Source organism: Prionailurus viverrinus, chromosome D2 (genome assembly GCF_022837055.1).
Source record: "Prionailurus viverrinus isolate Anna chromosome D2, UM_Priviv_1.0, whole genome shotgun sequence".
In the NCBI taxonomy this organism is placed as follows: Eukaryota; Metazoa; Chordata; class Mammalia; order Carnivora; family Felidae; genus Prionailurus; species Prionailurus viverrinus.
In genome coordinates, this window is record NC_062571.1 from 62,330,660 (window position 1) to 62,350,053 (window position 19,394).

General features: G+C 53.4%; 2 protein-coding genes across 9 annotated transcripts in view; one reads left to right on the forward strand and one right to left on the reverse strand.

Moving 5' to 3' along the window:
* NEURL1 (neuralized E3 ubiquitin protein ligase 1) overlaps nucleotides 1–6,002 on the forward strand; it is a 79,976-nt gene extending 73,974 nt beyond the window's left edge. For both annotated transcript variants that reach the window (XM_047824954.1, XM_047824955.1), the window contains exons 5-6: nucleotides 2,857–3,003; nucleotides 3,480–6,002. In XM_047824954.1, coding sequence (XP_047680910.1) covers nucleotides 2,857–3,003; nucleotides 3,480–3,718 — 386 coding nt within the window. In that variant the 3' untranslated portion in view covers nucleotides 3,719–6,002. The remainder of the gene's footprint in view (nucleotides 1–2,856; nucleotides 3,004–3,479) is intronic.
* A 961-nt stretch (nucleotides 6,003–6,963) lies between these two features.
* SH3PXD2A (SH3 and PX domains 2A) overlaps nucleotides 6,964–19,394 on the reverse strand; it is a 242,582-nt gene continuing 230,151 nt past the window's right edge. For all 7 annotated transcript variants that reach the window (XM_047824949.1, XM_047824947.1, XM_047824948.1 and 4 more), the window contains 2 exons: nucleotides 18,577–18,696; nucleotides 6,964–16,656 (listed from right to left, as the gene is read on the reverse strand). In XM_047824949.1, the coding sequence (XP_047680905.1) occupies nucleotides 14,689–16,656; nucleotides 18,577–18,696 (2,088 nt within the window). In that variant the 3' untranslated portion in view covers nucleotides 6,964–14,688. The remainder of the gene's footprint in view (nucleotides 16,657–18,576; nucleotides 18,697–19,394) is intronic.

The window sequence follows — 19,394 nt, forward strand, 5'->3', positions numbered from 1 at the left end:
CGGATAAGAGGCTCGATTCCACAAACTGTGACATCATGACCTGAGCCAAAATCAAGAGTCAGACACCTGACTGAGCCACCCAGGCACTCCTCTCAGAACCTTTAATAGGCAATACAATATGAATCTTTAAGGAGGAGGAAGAGGTAGTTATAGGGTACAGCTTTATCTAAACTAATTTGGCCAGAAATCTTAACCACCCCCCCCACCTCCAAACCATCTCCAGGGACCTCTGTTTCCCCCAAGTGGGCAGGTATTTCATACTTTGCAAGAGCTGACCTGCTAATCAGTTGCGGTTGACTGGACTGGTTCCATTAGATTCACTAGCAGGACCTACTAAAGTGCAGATTTTTGAATCCCACCTGCAGAGATTTGATTGTGTACATCCTAGGCATCTGAATTCTTTTTTTAAGCAAGTTTGCTTAGATATATTTGGAGACCTCTGGGCTTCATAGCCCCAGCCTAGACCTCACCCCAGGAGGCTTTGTAGACAAGATAACATGTGTATACGAGTGAAGGTGTATTATGCTCTAAAACTGATATGTCTGTGTATAGGCACACATGAGTGAGTACATGCGTATTTGTATGTATAATGCTGTTGGTGATTGTGAATGTGTTAGAGTTTGTGAAATCGGATAAAATAAGTGGGGATTTCCTATTCTGGAAAGAGGCCAAATGAAGATGGAGTGAAAAATAAATTTGAAGAGGAATGAAAATAATGAGGTTGAAGTGCTAAGAAGTTATGATTAAGGGAAGATAAATCAGGAAAGAATGAAAAGACATCAGGCTGGATGAAAATACATGAGGATGGAAGGAAGTTGGGGTGAAAACTCAGGATGGAATAAAAAGAAATCAGACTGGGGTACAGAAAAAAAATCAGGCTGAGGTAAAAAGGTACTTGGCTACACTCACTGGGAGATACTGCTCCTCAGATGAAGGAAATTCCATAAGGGCAGGGCACTCTCTTACTTCAGCACCATCTAATAATAGATAAGTAGCTTTCCGATGAGACTTCTGTTCCCCAAAGAGGCTTACTAGACACAGGAGAAGCTTAAAAAAAAAAAAAAAATCAGGACTTAAATATCTCGAGAGGTAAGTGGGCCAAGGCAGGGGTTTAAGAATAATCTTCCAGATATTTGCTAAACAATATATGCTAAAGATAGTGCTTCTGGGTGGTAGGAGAACTGGGCATCTCAGTCAGCAAATTGGTGTTTGGGGATCCTGATGGAACTGCAAGGAAAACCCAGTGACAATATGTGAAGGGTAACTACCTTACAGAGGTGTGCTCTGCTTTGTGAAAGGCTTAAGTGCACTAAGAATGGAGGAATATTTCCTTTATTTCAGAACTACAGCCGGTTTCATACTTAATGATGGAACGTGAGAAACATTCTCATTAAAGTCAGGAATATGATAGGGATGCCTTAGAGTATTGTTCTGAAAACGATAGCCAGTGCAATAAGGCAAGAAAAGCAAATAGGAGGTGTGACGTTATGAAAGAAGATGATAATTGACTAAAAGACTATTAACACTAAGAGAAACCCAATAAATGGATTGGGACATAAGAGACCAGGGGGCTCTCTCCCCATGAACGTGGGGCCAGACTGGGCCATGTTCCCACTGACTTGGTGTCCCCTTGTCCCCAGGGACAGCCCCCAACTCTCCAGTGAGCCTGCCTGAGTCACCAGTGACCCCGGGCACAGGACAGTGGAGCGATGAGTGCACCATTTGCTATGAGCATGCAGTGGACACGGTCATCTGCACATGTGGCCACATGTGCCTCTGCTATGCCTGTGGCCTGCGCCTCAAGAAGGCTTTGCACGCCTGCTGCCCCATCTGCCGTCGCAGATATCTAGTGAATATTCTTAGATACGGTGACTGTTAAATAAATTAGAACACATAATAATAGAGAAGATCTCACTGAACATTTATGTGTAGGGCAATATGTTAGAGCCTGTGGGAGAGTCACAGGTAAATACGATTTCCTGCTCTCAGGAAGCTCATAGTTCAACTGGGAAAACAAAGCTGCATTACTGGGCAAAGAACAAATATTACCCCAGGCTGTGTGGTTGTTTGGTCCCGTGTATGTGGTGTGTGTGGCGGGTCAGTGGTAAATAAAGTAATGTGGTTGGGGGAGGGGTGGTCAATGCTCCCCAGAGGAGGAGATTTGAGGACAGCCCCAAGGGGCTCCCTGGACAGTCAGCTCTTTGGGGGCAGTGGCCCTGTCCATCTTGTTCTGTGTTATGTTTACACAGTTGATGGTGCCTGGTAGGACTTGTTGAAGGGACGAGCAAGGGAGGGCAGGAAGAGAAGAGGAAGGTGAGGAGAGGTGTTGAAGAGGGAGAGAAAGGAGGGAGGGAAGGAAGGAGAGCGAGTGTAGCACAGAACAAGCTTGGGAGATGGTGAAGGGCATTTCAAAGGTGCTTATGCAGAGGAGAAGGTGGGTGATATCTAGGGACAGTGACCGAGAGAACACAGGGCTTAGAAAGGGAGGGTCAGGCTATGACTGGAAGGGCCACACTAGGTGGGAGGAGGGGGACGTCGTTGTCTGGGAAACCTTGAAGGTGAGGATGCGTGGGAAGGGTGGAGGTGGGATTCTCAGCAGAGCTCTTGTTTCGAGACTGCTGATGTAGTAAGCTCAGAACAAGAAAGGACCCCCAGATTTGTAGGTGGAACAGAGAGCTGGGGCAGGGTGCTGGGCTGGCTTGTGGAATCCTGCCCTGGCCCCGCCCAGTGGCTGGACTGTGTGGTCAGGCCGTGTCACCACTTTCTCTCCTGGGAACCCCCTGGAGGAGCGGAGACTTGAGCTTTCTCCCGGTAGGCCTCTCAGCGGCTAGTGAGCCCCTCTCTCCCCTTCCGCAGGCTCCACCATCCTGGCAGAGCGGAGCATCCCGTCACTCTCCTGCTCCCCTGCCTCCACGCCAACCTCGCCCAGCGCCCTGGGCAGCCGCCTCTCCGACCCCTTGCTCAGCACGTGCAGCTCTGGACCTCTGGGCAGCTCTGCTGGCGGTAAGTAGGCTGGCTACTCCGGTTCCGTGGTGTCGGTGCCAGACTCCCTGCCCTGAGACCCCTGGCTGAGGCGGGCATGCAGCCTCTGTGACAGAGTTGGGCCCTGGAGGAGCTGGAGATAGATAGGTCAGTGAACCCTCGTGGGGTGGTGATTTCTGGAGTGAATCCGTTCCTGTCCTCCAGCTGGACACCTTTCTCCAAAGCACTTTTGAGCACACAGGGAAGACCGAAGGTTAGCTCAGGAGGGGCCCGCCTTAAAAGATTCTGGGCCCCCTACCTTCCTCTATCCCTTCTTCTCTCACCACCTTATGGGCACCCTGGCCCTTGTCTAGTGCCCCCTAGTGCTCCAGAAGTGGGTTGTCAGGGTAAACAGGCAGATGCCTGTTGGGAGGTAAGAGACCAGGGGGCCCTCTCCCCGTGAACGTGGGGCCAGACTGGGCCATGTTCCCACTGACTTGGTGTCCCCTTGTCCCCAGGGACAGCCCCCAACTCTCCAGTGAGCCTGCCTGAGTCACCAGTGACCCCGGGCACAGGACAGTGGAGCGATGAGTGCACCATTTGCTATGAGCATGCAGTGGACACGGTCATCTACACATGTGGCCACATGTGCCTCTGCTATGCCTGTGGCCTGCGCCTCAAGAAGGCTTTGCACGCCTGCTGCCCCATCTGCCGTCGCCCCATCAAGGACATTATCAAGACCTACCGCAGCTCCTAGCCCGTCATGGCGCCCCACCCTGCACGCCTGCCTCTCAGACTTCGGCCCCACTCCAGCTGAGGGGCAAGCCAACAGGGCCCCTTCTCTTCGTACTTGTTTTGGAAACTCTTTCCTCTTCTCCATTAAACATGGGAAACTGAGGCCCTTAAAGGTTTGGGAAGAAAGAAGGTATGAGGCAGGGAGGTGAGGGGCAGGAGCAGATTCCCCAGCAGAGGGGAGGGGAGGAGTCCACTCTCTGTCTTCCCCTTCTCTGTAGCCAGCTCTTCCCTGCATGCTGAGGGGCTAAGTGGGGGTCTTGGCCTGTCCTAATCCTTTCCTGTCTGGGGCAGATTGGTAGGAAGTCCTCTAGCCCATGTAAGAGTGAGAAAATGTATCCCTGCCTCCGGGCAGATGTGTCCCTGAGCTAGGGCATTCGGAGTATGGCCTGGACTTCAGTGTCCATTTGTTCTCTCAGCCAACTGCCCTTGGGCAGTGTATAACCTGCTCAACGGCAGCCCTAGGCAGGCAGCCCCTGAGCTGCTGCCTTCCTCTCGGAGCTGTACCCACCTTTTCCTTCCTGTCTTCCCTGCCCCTCAGGCCTGGCAACCAGGGGTAAGAAGGCCAGTGGATACCTCTCATCCTGGGCAGGCTGCAGCCTCCATGCTATGTCCCTTTCCCACTCACCCAGGATGGGTGGATGGACAGGCCACAGAAGGCTCCAGGTTCTGGGTCCCTGACCCTGTGCCCTGGCTGAGATGCAAAGGGCCCCTTCCTGGCCATAACCTTTCTGCCCCAGTCATCTCACCAGATGCTGGTGCCCAGGAACAGCCTCTCGGTGTGAGCAAGAGAGCAGAGGCTGTCCTCTGTCAGGCTAAGAACAGCTTTACATCTGCTGTGACTTGTCCTCCCAGATCTCAGTACTGTCCTGAGCCTGGCTGATACTCAAAGAGGCTGGAGCATCCCTAGGAGAGGCCAGGGCCCTGGATTAGGGGTGGGGGTGGGATCCCCTGGGGTAAAACCAGCCATTTTCCTTATTTATTTATTTATTTGGTTTGTAGGTTGTTTTTTTTTTTTTTATGGGGGGGTGGGGGAGTGAGTTGCCGTCCCCCGAGCCCTTCGAACTCCTAGAAATGCCCTGGTGTGTGGAGTGCCTGGTGAGAGCGTGCTGCAGAGGTAGTTATCATAGTTTTCCCCAGACTCCAGCCCAAAGTCCATAGACAGCTCTGCTCACCATGAATTAGAACTCCAGAAAAAGGGGCTGAATTGGGAGGCCTCCTTACAAATTGTGTCAAATTGTGTCCATTTTACAGAGACACAGACTGAGCTTAATGTCCTAGGGCTGGTGGATCACCCAGAGCCACAAAGTGCCCTTCCTTTCTGGGCTGCAACAGGGTTATCAAAGTTGGCTCGAATCCATCAGGAGGCCCAGGAGCTCCCCCTTCCATGAGGACGTCAAAAGTTCTGGGGAGGCTGAAGGAGGGGAGCCCAGCTTGGGCCAGGGAACAGGAGGCCTACTCATAGCAAGGGCAGGGAGGCCGTTCTTAGGCTCTTAAGCCCCAGGAAAGATGAGAGAAGGGGCCAGGTCCTAGCACCTCTGGTTATTCTGATTCTGGAGTAAAGAAGGGTCCCCTACCCCTGCTCTTAGGCTGTAGTTCTCTCAGCCTTGCCTGCCCTACTCTGAGAGGCGATGGGCCGGGGCCCACTCTGAGGGCCTAGTCTCCCCCCAGCCTCCCAACCCTCTGTCCCCCTCCGATGGCTTTTTACATCCATCAGAGACTGCTGTTTCCCGCGAATGGTGGAGTATGGGGTTCTAGACCTGACCACTGGGCAGCTGTGTGGCCCTGTCCAGGTTATAGCCCCTCAGCCTCAGCTGCCACCTCTGTAAAATGATTGAGGGGAGGGGGGAGAAGACTTTGTGTGTGACTCTTGGGAGTTCTCTGGTGAGGGGCTGCTATAGGGTGGTGGGTGGGACAGCACTGGGGGGTCAGAACCCCAGGCTGGGACTTTGCACCTCCCTTGCAGTGGGCCTCTAGGAAGTCATGGTTCCACTGGGTCTCTACTCCCCAGTCACTGACCCCGGAGACCCTTTCTGTGGGAGGAGGGTGGGGTGGGCCAGATGGTGGCCCCATCCAGTCTGGAGTCTCATCTCCAAGGCAAGGAAAGGTCTTAAGTGCAGGGGCTGTGTGGCCCGAGGTTTGGGGAGAGGAAGCCATCTGTACCACTGTCTCTGTTAGTGTTGGGATAGTTGCTGCCTCCTTTGTGAACTTGGGTCGCTGTGATTGTGAATAAAGGTGATTTCGTACCAGCCCGAGGGCTGTGCTGTGTGGAGGACTGGGGAGGGAGGGAGAGTGGGGGTGAAGGGTCAGGTGTCCTGGATATGGAAGGGAGTCAAGAATCAGGGAAGACTCCCTGGAAATGGGGGACTGGAGCATGACTTGGAGTTGGACAGCAGGGGCCCGGCATGCCAGGTGAACCTTGTAAGTTGAAAGGGAGAAGCCACTGCCCTTCGGTGGGCTCAAGTCCCTGGGCCTGTGAGGAGCAGTGTTTATTGGGGCAGGAGTAGTGGGAGTCCATGAGGTCTGCTCAGCTTTCTGGTAAGGCTGAGGTGGGCCCAAACCTGGCCCAAAACCCTTGTGGGGTGGCACTGCCACCTAGGGGCCGATGGGAAGATGACAGGTCCTTCATGTAGGTCAGGAGGGGGTTGATGATATTAAATGGGTGACAGCTAGATAGAAAGGGAGGGCCAGGGACCTTTAGAGAAAGCTTCTGGATGGGCTGAGAAGATCTGCCTGGCTGCAGAAGCTGGGAGTGCTAGAAGTGTCTAGCAAAACGTGGCAGTCCTCATCTGGTGGGGCTGGGATTCAAGCACATAGCAGGCCTGCCTTCCTGCCCTCTGCTGCTTCCTACACCAGCACGGCCCAGCACTGTTTCCTGGGGTCCAGCAAAAGTAGGGTAGGGTCAGGGGGGCTCTAAGCTGAGAGGCCAGCTCGGCCTGTTGGATGTGGATCTTTTGCCCCAAGATGTGCATTTCTCGCTCTCAAAGCCTTGGCTGCTTCCCAGAAAGTCTCCTGATGGTGGGGGAGGGAGGAAAAGCTTGAGTCTGATTCTCACCAACAAAGGTGGCAACTTACCTGCCTCACCCCGCCCCTCCAGTGTCCTCAGAGGGCCCTGGATCCTGCAGTTCATGCTGCATTCTGGGTAATGTGGCTTTTGCCATTCAGCTGGATGGCTTTTCTGATGACAGGGAGAATTAAGAGGTGATTCTGTTCAGTTAAAAAGGCCAAAAACTTTATTTAGTTTTCAGGGAAATACAAGATGCATGTAAACATAAACAAAATACAAAACAAAACAACCCAAATCTTACAGTCTAGAAGCATGCCAAGACAGAGTATTTTCTGCAGACCAAAGAGTCCCGTCAACAATGATAAAGGACACCCGGAAAGTGGCAGGCCAAGGGGCTGGATCCCTTCCCCAAGGACACTGCATTTTTGTGATGAGAACAATTAAAAAAAAAAATCCCACTATTAAAAATATTAGAAACATGGAGATAGTTTAGCACCACCATTGATCCTGGAAATTTTTTAGCACTCAAATTGACTGCACTGAATTCAATGTCCTTTTCTTCAGTTTCTCTGCTGAGGGCAGAAGAGGGCACAACCTTCTCCTGACCCCACAGAGCCCACTAGGAGCTGGGAGGGGCTAAGTGGAGACCATGAAGAATCCCCCAAAGTTCTGGAGCCCCAGAGACACCCAGCAGTTCACATGCAACCATGCAGTCCACAAACCACCCTCCAAGGACCTGCCACTCACATCTTCACTCAGAAGTCACCTTCCCGCAGACCTCTCAGTACTACTGTTCATGAAACCCTGTTCTCATCTTGTGTCCTGCATTTAAAGAAAACTTGTTGCAGAGAACAAGTTGCATATCCAAGAATGGTGGCTGTTTTCTCTCTCTGAAGTAAGCGCTTATGGAAACGTGCCTTGGTCACAGGCCACTGAGAATGAAAGGGCATATCCACGTTTGAGGGCGCACTGCACCCTGTCTTCTAAGTCACACCTGCAAGGCAGGCTCAGCAGACCGAGTAGCCACAGGTAACATCAGAGACACGCCAAAATAACTGGTGTTAACCAAAGAAATGAGGCTGCCTTCCTTCCAGACATGCTCGATAGTGTCTGGACCCTGAGGTTCCAGTTTGGTGGGGTGGTGGGTCCTTACTGTACAACGCATTACGGTCACTGGTCTCTAACCAATTTGAGCAGTTTGAGAGGCCACCTCTGGATTGGACAAAGGGATGTGGGCAAAACCAGCTGGGAACCTGGGGGATGGATGAATGTTCTCGAGCCAGAGTCTCCAAACTCAAAAGACTGGCTTGTTGCTAGCGACTTCCTGTCTCCACTACGTAAATCAGTGACTGTTCATTAAGAACGTGCTGGGGACCCAGTTTGTGTCCCAGCAGGTAGCGGTTTCCTCGGGCTAGCTGCTTCTGTGGCCAAATCTTAGGGCTTTTCCAACCTACTCTGACTGGACCCTTGGGTATTGAATCAGTAAATTCCCTCTGTACCTGCTCTCTTCCTCCTGAAACACTCAGAATTGACTTCTTCCTTCTTTTGAATGAAGACTAAACTCCAGACTCCAAACTCTCTCAGCATTCTCACACTTTTCCCTTTCTGCCTAGAAGACATCCTCTTCTGGAAGCCGCCTTCCCGGGAAGGGATGGTAAGCCCCAGCCATTCCAAACATGCACACATTCATCTCACCAACATGCCTCTCGCTTGCCTCCAACATGCTCGAGCCATCCTTCTGCTTTAAAACCATTTTCTCGCATGCTCTCTCCCTGCTCCTCGCCCCCTGAGGTCCCAGCCCATTAGCCAGGGTGGAACTGGGAACAAAGGAGGGACCTTCAGCTCAGAAACCATTCTCTAAGGCCACTGAGTTCTAGGACTGGGATGGGAGAGGGGACTGATTGTCAAGGTCAAGTGCAAACCCAAGATTAAAAAGACAGGATTGGGGAAGGGAGATTGCATGGTAACCCCAACCTTATAGGCAGGTTGGGATCAAGGTCTTAGAAGGTAGAGCCCTCCACCCAGTCTGTAAGCACCAATGAACCCAACTTCTGGCTGCAGACCTAGGTGCACAGAACAAAACAGGAGGGAAGCTAAAATTACTGGGGCTGATTTCCTGAAACCAAGGCTGTAGGTCAGTAACCTCATCCTGTCACTGTCTCTGGCCATAGAACTGAGAACCACTGAGGGTGGTTCATGATTTAGGCAAAAAGCTCAGTAAGGTCGAGGAGGAGCCGTCACACTGTTCCTGTGATGTGTTCAGTTGGGGCCTGCAGTCTGGTGCAAGTGCATATGCAGGTCTGCTGACTACCACGAGCATGCTCTGGCCCCAGCAGCCTGACCACCCTCAGAAACACGAGAACTGAAGGCCAGAAGCTCTTACCATTGAGAACTCCCTCCCACGGTGGTGATATGCATGGCAGTGGGTGGGGTCAGCCTGCTAGACCACCCATCCGCAGGTGGCGGGTGACCCAGTTCAACCATCTCAGTGCTTCCACACCCAGTGACTTCTCGAGTCCACATCTTCATTTTGGAGCCCGGGATGATGGCCTAGGCTGCTTCTGCTAGATCTGTTAATGCCAGTGTGAAGTTTCCAACAAAATAATAAAATAATTACCAAAAAAAAAAAAAAAAAAAAAAAAAAAAGACACATTGCACTCTCCAGCCAGAATTATGTGTGTGAGTAACACACACTTGCTGCCAGAAGCTGTGAGTCCCGTGGGTCCTGCCCAATGCCAAGGACTTGTAAAATGGAGACAGCTTGCCCGGTATTTGTTCTCTAACCCCTTGTTATTTAGTTCAAGTGGGAAATTACCAACACTCACACGTGTGTGCTCATGGACACACACACACACGCACACGCACACACACTCACTCTCAACACACAGCCCTCAAAAAAGTGAGGGAATCTTAATTCTTTAAGATTAAGTAATGTGGGTGGTTCTCTTTCCAGAGAGCTCTGCATCGAGATTCTCAAAGATTGGACATATAAATGTGTATACTCCAAGGAGAGACACCCACACACAGGGGCACGGTCCCACTCTGGGCACACAGATCCATGTTTGTACAGGAATTCACCCAACAGAGGGGTTGGAGCAGCAAGCATACAGTACTGGAGACGGAGGGGACAAGCCAGTGAGGATGTCCCTGGAGCCCTGAAGGGCAGAGCTCCAAGGGCTTGGACCCAGAGACTTCCCATCCTGCTGCTTTCTCTACCAGTGCCAAGTAAGGAGGAGGCCCGCTTGGTACCTGTTGTGGGGAGCTGTCTACAAAGACCTGAGTAGGCCCCTCAGACACTTCTCTGAGGCCCTCTGGGAACTGTCGGGGTGTTGAGCAAGAGGCCGGGCTCACTCCTCGGGCTGAAGTCATTGAGATGAATGGGTGGCCCAAGCTCAGCACCAGGCCTAGCTGTAGGCTTGTGGGAATTGGTGTCTCACTGGGGTACATAGGGCTCAAGGCACCCACGTCCCCCAAAAAGGATTTGGTTACATCTAGGGTTCCTGCCCATAAACTGAACTGAGGTTACATAGTTTTAGAAAGACTCAGACATACATCAGAAAGATCATGGCCCAAACATCAGGAGACTGGGGTGAGAGAGGGCTGCTGGGAGTGATTTTTAGGACAGGTCTTTCTGGGCAGCTGGCTGAAAAACAATGGAAATGAAAACAAGGGACCGTTCCCGGATGTCCTTGCTCTGCTCCGAGGGCTGGGGCCCTGAGCGGCCTGTCCCTGAATCCCTTCTGGGTGGATAACACCCAACAGAAAAAGGGGCTGCCCTCCGGTAGGCACCCCTGCCATCCTGCCAGGAAGGGGGGGGGGTAATAAAAGATCAATATCCAGAAGGTCACCTGTCTGCTCCACAGCTTAACTCCTTCCAGCAGCCCTGCCGCCTCCTATGGACGAACGGGCCACCGGGTCTCCCGCCACTGTCCCAACAAGCCCTGGCGTCCCTCTTGATAATATTGCACTTTTCCTGTCTCTCAGATTGTTTTCATTTTCGATTGAGAATGCAAAGTATTTGGAGGGGTAGGGGAAGTGAGTAACCTTAAAGAAATAATATATTAGTTAAATACAAAAAAAAAAAAAAAACCCAAAACAACAAAACAAAACAAACACAGGAAAAGTAGGGGCTACTTTCATTTTTTTTCCCTTAAAACAAACTACCAAACCGAGGGCTAGACTTAAATAGTTCTACACCTACTCTGCAAATACTAGTAATATGAAAATAATGTTCAACTGAAATTCCCTTGTCTTTCTTCCTTAGACGATAAAAGTAGTAACATGCCTTGCTGAGGAAAGCGATGGATATAAATGCCAGTAAAATATGCTGCTCTAACATCTGAAAGTGATTAAAACGATTCTATATAATGCCTTCGTCAAGATGGAGACTCGAGAGTAAGAAAGAGAAGCCTCTGGGGCCAGGCGAGGGGTGGAGGGCCACGGCTGGCAAGGCAGAACCTGGGTTCAGCCAGGGGCAGATGGCTCACTCGCCGTTCAGAGTCGCCCCTTCCGGCCCCCTCCTGCTGTCCCCAGGGGGCCCCTGGCCTAGTGGCAACAGCGTGGCAGGGCTAGGGAGCCCAGCCAGGCCCGCTGTTTCAAAGTGGGAGAGAGATGAAGACATTTTTTCCCCTTGTAATGAAAGAAAAAAGGTCTTTAAACGGAAAGAAAAAGCACCAAATGATGCATCTTCGGGCATTATACAAACCTCAATAATGACCTCAGAAGGGCTCATTAGGATTAAAGGTGCAGTATACAGCAATACAACGCCATTTCACATTTTCAATCGCAATTAATGGAAAACTGGGTTTGGACACTGCTGAGATTTCATTTTCCTTTTTCCTTTTTTAGTCCGATCTGGTTTTCCTCCAGATGGGTCAGAGCCACAGGCCCCTCCCTCCTCCACCTGCTGCGGTACCCTCCAACATCACAAAGCAGCTCAGTAGCTCTAGGGAAAAGCCCCCTTGCCCTAGGTGGGGCTCAGGAGTCCAGGGGCACGAGCCCTGGCATCCCCCGGCCATGTCTGAGAGGGACTGGCATGCACCCTTCGTATTCAAGTATTAATATTCTCTTTGGGCTTGCAGGGTTTGTGCTGTGTTGAGTCAGGGGGTGATGGTGAGGGGTGAGGTGCGAAGATGGGGCATGGCAATCCCTGTTCACTGCCCAAATCTACATGCTGTCACCAGGTGGCAGCATTCCCCACGTTTCCTAGATGCCTGAGCAACTCCCAGCCATCCTTAGGGGGCTGGATGTCACAATGTAAACATGATGACCACACAATAAACTCCAATGGGGGTGGGAGGGAGCGCAAGGATTAATGCAGTGGGGTGGTCTGCCATTAACTAGCTACATGATTTCAGGAAAAGTAATTTCCTGCCCTTGGGCTGCAGTAACAGAAGGGGATGGGATGGAGTGACTTCCAAGGCCACTTTTAATGACTATCACTTAGAGCACTGGGGATCGAGGAGAGAGGGTCCTGGGGGAGGGTGGAGAATGTGGGCCCCGCGGGTGCTGGAGAGCCCCCCGGGGCAGTGCAGACCGTGAGGAAGGGCAGGGAAAGGCAGGCTCCGGGGAACACTGTGGTCCAGTCCAACTGAGATGCTCTGTGTTCGGCAGATGCGTCCTGCACTCCTTCCTGGCCTGGCTGGCACGTTACTGACTGAACTGGCTCAGTGCAGACATTGGAGGAGCGAGGCCGCTGGGGCCCCCCCCTTGGAAGACAGCTACATGGAAGGTCCTTTCACCCAATAGTCACTCTACTTTTAAATTTTATTTTAAATAATCATAAATTACTTTTTTTTTCTTTTAATAAATATGTGCTGCTTAAAAATGAGAAAAGTATATACTGCATCTTTAAGTAATGCACTTTGCTCTCTGGGTTTCTTCCCATTCCACCTTATTAAAGTGCATTAATTAAAAAATAATGAACCACTTCTTTATCATTATTGTTCAAATAAGTCCAAATAATATTAATATGAAGACACTAAACCACTACCATTAGTACTGCAACCTAGCAGATTAACTCAATATCCTACTCTATTTAATACTGTCCAGCAGAAGAAAAGAACGAATTTCAATTTTAAACTCACAAACAAAACAAAAGGAAACAAAATCTCACCGCGGCCCTTCCACAAAGAACACGAGCAGTTTGCCGTAGCTGCCAGGCATGAGTGCACGGCCAGCGAGGAGGCTGGGGAGATCCCCAGGCAAGGCCTCAAGGGTCTAGGGGGCGGGTGGGGTGCTGAAGGCACGAGACACAGCATCCCGTGCTGATCTTCGGGCAACATACGCTGCCTGGGTGGGGAGCAGGGGTAGAGGGAGGCCTTTCCTCCTCTGTAGAAACCACCAACCCTTAGTCCAGGCCTCTGGCAGCTGAGCTGGTGGCTGTGGAGCCCAGTCCGTCCGCAATCAAAGGCACGTGTGGGATTCCACTCCCAGCAAAGCGGGGGAGTCCTTGGGGAAGCCAAGGCTTCCGGAGGGTCCCCTCGGAAACGTCAACAACTGAAAGACACAACCCAAGGTTGACAGGGACTTTATTCTCTCCTCTCTTCGTGGGGGGCGCCGCCCCTTGGGAAGACCAGGTCGGCTCCCGGCCCGGGGTCCTCCGGTACCTGTGGCATCGCACGTAGGTGGGGGAACGGCCGGTGGTGGCTGCCCATCCGGGGTCCCCTCAGCCCTCAGCGGGGGCGATGGGTGCTTCTCCACAGTTCACACGTAAGGGTTCTGGTCCTGCCCAGACGGGAGAACACGTGCAGAATGGTGGCCACCCAGCAGCCTGAGAGCTGCCTTTTCTCCTGGACAACCTGCTCCTCCCTCCTGGGGAGGGTCCTGCCCCACTGAGATGTCTCTGCTTTGCCGTGTCTGGGACTGGGGCTTCAGCCCCTGGGCCCTCCGGCAGGCGCCGCGCTAGGGTGCCGTCCGCAACAGTGGAAACCAAACGAAAGGACTTTGGCTTGCGAAGGGAAAGGAAGTGAAAGCCCAAAACTGCCAACCTCCCCGCAAAAGTTACGACAGAAAAGCCCCATCCGCTACTCATTCTGTCCCCTGTGAGGCCGACTGCCCTTGGGCCCCCAAACAACCCCTAAAATAAGACCAAAACTCAAGGCCTGACATTGAAGCCCCAAATCAATAAACCTCTCCCAAAACATGCAAAAGAGCTGCCCACCCAGCAATACCCAAAATAAAGTCTGTGCAGATGGTGAAGAGACTGATGGCTGCACCCACCCTGTCTGTAAACTCTGGGGTTGGCGGTCCTCCGTGGGGCGCCCAGGGCAGGGTGGACTCTTCTCAAGGCCAGGGAACAGTGACAGGTAAGAAAGGTGGTTCTTGCTGGCACCCGGGGAACTGCTTTTTCTTCAACGAACAGACATTGATGGTGGCCTGGCCCAGGGACAGGCTGGGCTCCCAAGAGATGCCTCCAAGCCCCAGAACCAGTGGGGTCTTCTAGGACACGCGCCCGTGGCAGGTGGTGGCAATCCCCGGGAGACCAGCACAATTGGCAAACACAAGGACCGCCTCCGATGGCAAGGTGCCAGCGGCAGAAACCAAGCTGGGCAGGGGCAGGGCACAGGAGGTCCCTGCGACCACATCTTTTCCGGATTTGCAGCCAAGGCACAATTGGAATTTCCCTCGTGGCCTATCCCAAATGGTGCCAGGTCCGTCAGCCAAATCACCAAGGTGCCCACGTAGGGCTCAGCTTTCTTGACTCTGGTCCCAGGCCCGTCGCTCCCCTGCCTGTTCCCTTCCCTGCTCAACGTGGGCCCCCGCCGGACCTTACCTGCCAGCTGGAGGACAGCCTGGAGGGGAGCATCTCTGAGGTCACGCATTCTGCAGGGTTTAACGTTGTCCCCCCCCACCCCTCCCATTTTCCCTTTCCCCTTTGTTCATCTCACTGCTCACCCGCACCAGGCTGGAAGGACCCACGCCCCATGTTAGTTCTTTTTCTCCAGGTAGTTGGAGGGCACCCAGCCTTTGAAGGGCTTTGCGCCATCCAGGATCTGGCAGTACCACCAGCCGTTGGGGTTCCTCTCCAGGACCTCCATGGACACACCCTCCTGGAAGCCTGCTGTCTCCTCATCCCCCTCATAGTCCGCGATGGAGACATAGACGTCTTTGAGGTTGTTGTGGATGAACTGGGACTTCTCAATGGGCTTGGGGCGCACGGGGGACACGGGAATGCCGTTGCGCTGGGCGGGCAGCAGAGGCGCATCTGAGCCCTGGCTGGCGGCCCGTTCGGCCAGGCGGCCCTTGGCGTCTGCGGCAGCCGAGCGGGCGGTGCTGAAGGAGGAGTTCCGGCGGACACCCCGGAGGCCGTCGGTGGCAGTAAGCGACTCGTTCCTACGCAGGGCGCAGGACAGGTTGTTGTCCTTGGGTGGCGGGGACACAAACACCGACTGAGGCCTCACCGCCACCTGCCGCACCCCGTTCCTCATCTTCACTGCCCCAGCAGCCGAGGTCTTGCCGAAGCCTCCCGGAGGCTTGGAGGGGATGGGCGGCGTGGCCCTCTTGTTCTGGTTGACGGTGTTCAGTGCTTGGACCCGCTTCTCGATCTTCTCCAGGCTGTCTGACTTGCCCTCGTTCTGCTTGCTTTGGGCGCTCACTGTGTCTGGCTCTTTGCCAGAGGAGTCGGATTGCTCGTTCTCGCCGAGCACCAGATAGTGGGAAGGGGCCCAGCCCTCTAGCTCCCCAAACCTCACGTACCACCAGCCGCTTTCTAGCTTCTCGAGCACCTGTACCTCCACGCCTGCGGGGAAGCTGATCTCTGAGTCCTGGACCTTCTGGTAGGCACTACATGTCGTGTAGGAGGCGGCCTGCCCTTCTCGTCCCTTCTTGGTGGGACACGGGGTTGTGGCGGCTGGGGGGGTAATGAGGTCAGCGGAGCCTCTCCTGGACCCCTCACTGGGACTTTCAAAGGCCGTCTGAGGGGGAAGCTCTGAATCCTCGCTCTTTGAGCCCTTGAGACCGCCCCGGAGCTGGCCTGTAGGTCTCAGCTGGCGCCGTAAAGTGCTGATGTCCATCTTCTCTTGACTCTGGGACTCTGCTCGGCTCAGGAACGGCTTGGGCCGGACCGACGGCTTAGCCCGGGTGCACGAGGTCAGCCCAGCCTTTAGGTCGGCGTCCCTCTTCGCCCCAACCGTGGGCATGCCACGGATGCCTGCGTCCGAGGCAGAACGGGGCTTCAGGTCACCACTGTTCTTGGACAGGGAGGAGGAGGAAGAGGAGGAAGAGCAGGTGGTGTTGATGGTGATGGATGAAGAAAAGGAGGCAGAGGAGTGGTTTTTCCCCAGTTCTGCCTGGGCGTTCTTCTCTGCCTTGAGCTTTAGGAGCGATGACGATTTGGGGGAATCTGATTTGGGGGAGTTTTTTCTAGCAAGGGACAGAGGGGAGCCCCCCGGGGAGTCACTGTCCCGGGAGGAGCGTCTGGCTGACAGGGCATCCTCGACACACGGCCGGAAGCCCTCGTTCTCATAGATGGTCTCCTCCTCCAGGGCCACGTCCTCTGAAGAGCCGCCCACCCTGAAGCGGGCCCGCTGCAGTGAGGAGGCCGGTGAGGGCCTACGGGGCTGGGCGGGCCGCTGCTCCCCCGAGCCGCTGTCCTCCGTGGGTTCCTCGCTCAGCTCTGGCTCTGAGTCGAAGCCGAAGGCAGGGATGTCATATTCAGGCTCCTCATACTTGAGCTTCAGCGGGGAGTCCTGGCTCTCCCCAGAGCCCACTGGACCCTCCTCGGCCTCCTTGGGCTTGCTGGGGGGGGCGGGGGGCGGTACCTTGGGCCGGGTCAGTGTGCTCGTGCGGCGGCTGAGGTTGGGCTTCTTGCGCTTATCGATGTACGACGCGGGGGCCCAGCCCTCCTTCTCACCAATCTGGACGTACCACCAGCCACCCGAGTTCTTATCGATGACCTAGGGGAAAGGGTGGGCAGGCCAGTGAGCTGGGAGGATCGCCGGACCCTACGATGTGCCAGGCTAGGAGCTTTGCACTTCACGCGACGCACCAGGCTACGACGCGTCATGTCTCTGTTTTACAGATGAGCAAAGTGAGCTACTGAGGAGGTGGCCCCAGGACCCCGGGTAGTAAGTGCTGGGCTGGAATTGAAAGCCAGGTCTCCACCATCTCCCACTCTCCAAGACCCTCCCCCCTGGTCCTCCAAGACTCCATTATCACCCCATGTCGAGCTGGCCTTGTCTACAGACTCCTGCTTCTCCCCCTAAGCTGTGCACTTAGAAGACCTACTCCTCCTAGTCCCTATGGAACCCAACTCGTCAAGGACCCGTATGTCTAAGAACATGCCATTCATTCCACTGCTCCTTGTCCCGCCCCTGGGATTGCTAGGTCCTCCGCCGGCCACCCTGGAAAGGGTCTCTCATGTCAGAAGAGGATGGGAAGATGCAGGTGAGGTGAACTGGGAGGTACAGCCTGAGACCAGAGCCACCCTGCCGGACGCCTCCCTGGTGTTCCCACCGCCTGTGGTCATTTCACTGCATGTGGGATCCCAGTGAAATTCTGCCGGTCGAACGGACTTTGGCTTAAATGGTTAACTGTGGGAAGGATGAGGGGCTTTTAGTCATTTCCATGTTAGTATAAACTAGCTCAAGGAGCTTCTTTCTTAACTATATTTGAGATTGGCTAAAGACCAGGAGTGTGGTGCTGCCTCTGCTGCAGTTCATCTGGGCTGGAGCACATAAAGGGAAGATAATTTTGGATTGTGGGACACTCCTGGAGAAAGGTACCGGCGGGGGGGGGGGGACATGAAAAAATTGATACCAGGGGAAGAGGGGCAGTGAAGGAAGAGAGATAGAGACCAGCCCTCTGCAGTCCACACCAAAAGGGAGAGTTTCTGTCCTTCCTTTGGTTCTCTATTCCTTCCTTCACCCTTCCCACCCAATACTCCACCCCACACTTAAGATTAAGCCTGGGTAGCTCCTAAGTATGACAGTTCAGTTACATGGTGAGCTTTGGAGGTTCTTCTGGAAACCTAAGCACCACTGACGGAATGATTTTTCTTGGAAATTCGGTTCCAAATTGAATACGTGGGATTTAAAACATTCACGCGGGGGACACCATCTCTTCCACAGGCAGAGACCGCCTGAGGGCTCTTCCGACAGTTCTACAGGTGTTAATTGGATTTAACCTCATTACTCAAGAGCGATGGCTGCGTGCCCTGCAGTGGCCACAAAGCAGAGTTTCATAAATGCTAGGCCGGGAAGGAGCCTCCTAGGGTCTGTTACCTCATGTGGCAGAGACACAGGATCAAAGCCAGGGCAGAGGAGTGACTGTATCGAGGGTGAGAGGTGCCGGCGGTGTGCACGTGGTCAGAACCCAGGCCCCTATTACCGTGGCTACGTGGACCACATTCTCCCCACAGCAGCGCTTGCTAACATGGGTTCTTCAGAATCTTGGCCCCCAGGGTGCTCCTAGGAGACAAACTGTCCTGGGGCCAAATGGGTCTGGGCAATGCTGCTATTCTAGTGCCCTCTTAGAGATGCACGGTGACATCCCTACAGCACAGGCTCTGAGAAGTTCTGCGATTAAAAGCACACAACTGCATGGATCTTGTTTAACCCAATGTCCTTCAAACCTGTTCCGTCACAAGTTCCCACTACACGCTCTGGGAAACGCTGCTGTGAGGGAAGGACTGCGTGGAGACAGGAGTCCTGCATTCTGGTCCTCACCGTGGCACTTACTGGCTTCAGGCAAATTTTTATCCCCGTGGGTCTTCTGCCCGCCCCCCTGGAATGTTGCCAGCAAGGCATAAATGGGAAACATGGCAGGTCTTTGACTAGCATGAGTTCAAACCCTCAGCTTCATGGCCCAAGGCTCACCTCTGCCTTCTGTCCACCCCGAAAGCTGATGCCGTCAGAGATGCAGGACTGGAATTCAGCAATGGTGTAATACTCCACCTCAACAGAAGGGGGCTCTGGTGGCTTCGGCAGCTGGAACCCCTAAGGCAGAGAAGGGCTCAGTGAGCAAAACCTACCTGATCAGAACTGTAACAGAGGCAGAGTGTGGCGTTTACACCAGCTGGAGGGCAGCTGACCTGAGAAGTATCCATCACCTGAGGCTCAGGGTGTCTCCCCAGGGGACTGTTCTCCTGAGCAGGCTTTCTACTAGTACCTATGATCCACTTGAAACTCCTCTGAGCTGTCAAAATGATCATTTAGTAATAGTAACTTCACCCCCACATCTCTGGAGGTCCAGTTTATAGATACTTCAACAGCTAGGTCCCAAAAATGAAATTGAAAAAGCAGAGAAGTGGTTTTAACAAAGCCTGTGCAAACTGCCGCATGGGAGGAGAGCCTCGTCCTTAAGTTTGGCTGACAGGTCACAGTGGTGACATCTGGTTGCAGAGGCAGGGCCAGGGGACACAGCCATCTCTTTGGGGGCAGAGGGCAGGAGTGAAAGGGGGCACGGAGATGGCTGAGAAGAGCCCTTGGTGGGTCATTGCAGAGATGCCAAATGGTCAGGCAAAACAGGCTGGATTGGTTATACCAATACCCAAGCAAGACAGTCAAGGACATTTAGGATTTGGCTGCAGCCATGACTTCTGAGTCTTATTCATTCACTTTCCAAACATCAACTGTGCATCTTCTGGGTGCCAGGCCCAGGTCTGAGGCACTGGGCACTTAACAGTGAAGCAAAA